This window comes from Sapajus apella, unplaced genomic scaffold (assembly GCF_009761245.1).
Source record: "Sapajus apella isolate SASKATOON/1434 unplaced genomic scaffold, GSC_monkey_1.0 scaffold125, whole genome shotgun sequence".
In the NCBI taxonomy this organism is placed as follows: Eukaryota; Metazoa; Chordata; class Mammalia; order Primates; family Cebidae; genus Sapajus; species Sapajus apella.
Window position 1 is genome coordinate 3,284,054 of NW_022437065.1, and position 1,377 is coordinate 3,285,430.

Below are 1,377 nucleotides of genomic sequence, written 5' to 3' on the forward strand. Positions count from 1 at the left end.
ATCAAAATATAGGATACCCAGTTATATTTGAATTTCAGATAACCAGTAATACTTCTTTTACTACAAGTATGTCCTATAAATTAATTGCGACATAATAACAAATAATCTTTGTGTATATGAAATTCAAATTTAACCGGGCGTCCTGTATTTTATCTGGCAACACTACGTGGAGGGCAGGGGTTCCCCGAGGTGCCTGGCTTCTTCCCAGCAGGTGCTTGGCGTCTGTGTACTTGCTAGAGCGAAACCCCAACCAGCCCCGCCTTTCACAGCTGGCATCCGCAGCGGGGCGGAGGCACAAGATCAGGAAAGACTGACACTCTGGTTGGAGACCGTCGCTCGAGACTGGCAGAAAGGTCTGCACTCGGGAGGCCGCCTCACCCCGTGGGTTCCAAGACCCCTCGACTGACTCCATCACCCCCTCTGACCAACCGCCCGACGCTCCACCTCGTGACCCGTCATCACTGACCTGGGGGGCGGGACTGCCCGGCTTGTCAATCACTGCCTCCCATTGGCAGAGCTCTCCATCCGTTACTTTAACCCCGCCCATCAGTCGGACGCTTCCCAGGTTACGTCTATTCCGTAGGCCGCGGCGTAGCTGGTGATTGGTGGAGAAAGCGGCAGCTGTCCCTGCGGACGCGACGAAGGGAGGGGACCCGGGAGCCTAGACGAGTCCAAGCGCGTCACCCCCTCAAGCTGCAGTAGTCGCCCGTGTCCCGCCGGCCAGCTCTGTGTCGCCCCGCACTGCTGCGGCCGCCACGGCACCATGGCTGTGTTTATCATGCTCCTGGCGTTGGTGGCGGGTGAGGAGCCGGGGGCGGGCAGGACGTACCTTGGGAGGCCCTGCGCCGCTGGGCTTGGGGGTCGGGGCGGCTGCGGGCGAGTGGCTGCGGGGCGGGTGCCGCAGTGCGGTCAGTCGCGGAGGCCTCACCTCAGCCGCCTCCCCATCAGCATCTTCTCCGGATCGGCCGTGGCGGCGTGGCCAGGCCGCCAGGGCCTGGCTGCGTAGGGGGCCCCTAAGGCGGCCTTCATCATCCACTTCTCTGCGGAAGGCGCGTCCGGCCGGCCTCTTCCTCCTGGAGAGGCTCTTCGGAGTACGGAGATGCATTTCTCAATGAACTGCTAAACCGCAGCCTATTGCGAAGAAGGGAAGGCAGACTTTTTAGCTGCCACTGGCTGCCGCGATGTTTTTGCATTTGTATGGTGTCTTCATTTCTAGTAGTTGTCATTAGTAATTGCTGAAATCTCCTCCCTCATATATATTTCATGATGCAAAAGTTGAGATGGAGTCATTGTTTTTATATGATTGTTTCTTTCTTTCTTTCTTTTTTTTTTTTTTTGAGACGGAGTTTTGCTCTTATTGCCCAGGCTGGAGTGTAA

At 56.8% G+C, this 1,377-nt stretch overlaps 1 protein-coding gene across 1 annotated transcript in view; it reads left to right on the forward strand.

Moving 5' to 3' along the window:
- The first annotated feature begins 591 nt into the window (after positions 1 to 591).
- The window catches only part of ATP6AP2 (ATPase H+ transporting accessory protein 2), a 22,532-nt gene continuing 21,746 nt past the window's right edge, over positions 592 to 1,377 (forward strand). The window contains exon 1 of the mRNA XM_032261662.1: positions 592 to 800. Within this exon, the coding sequence (XP_032117553.1) occupies positions 764 to 800 (37 nt within the window). The 5' untranslated portion in view covers positions 592 to 763. The remainder of the gene's footprint in view (positions 801 to 1,377) is intronic.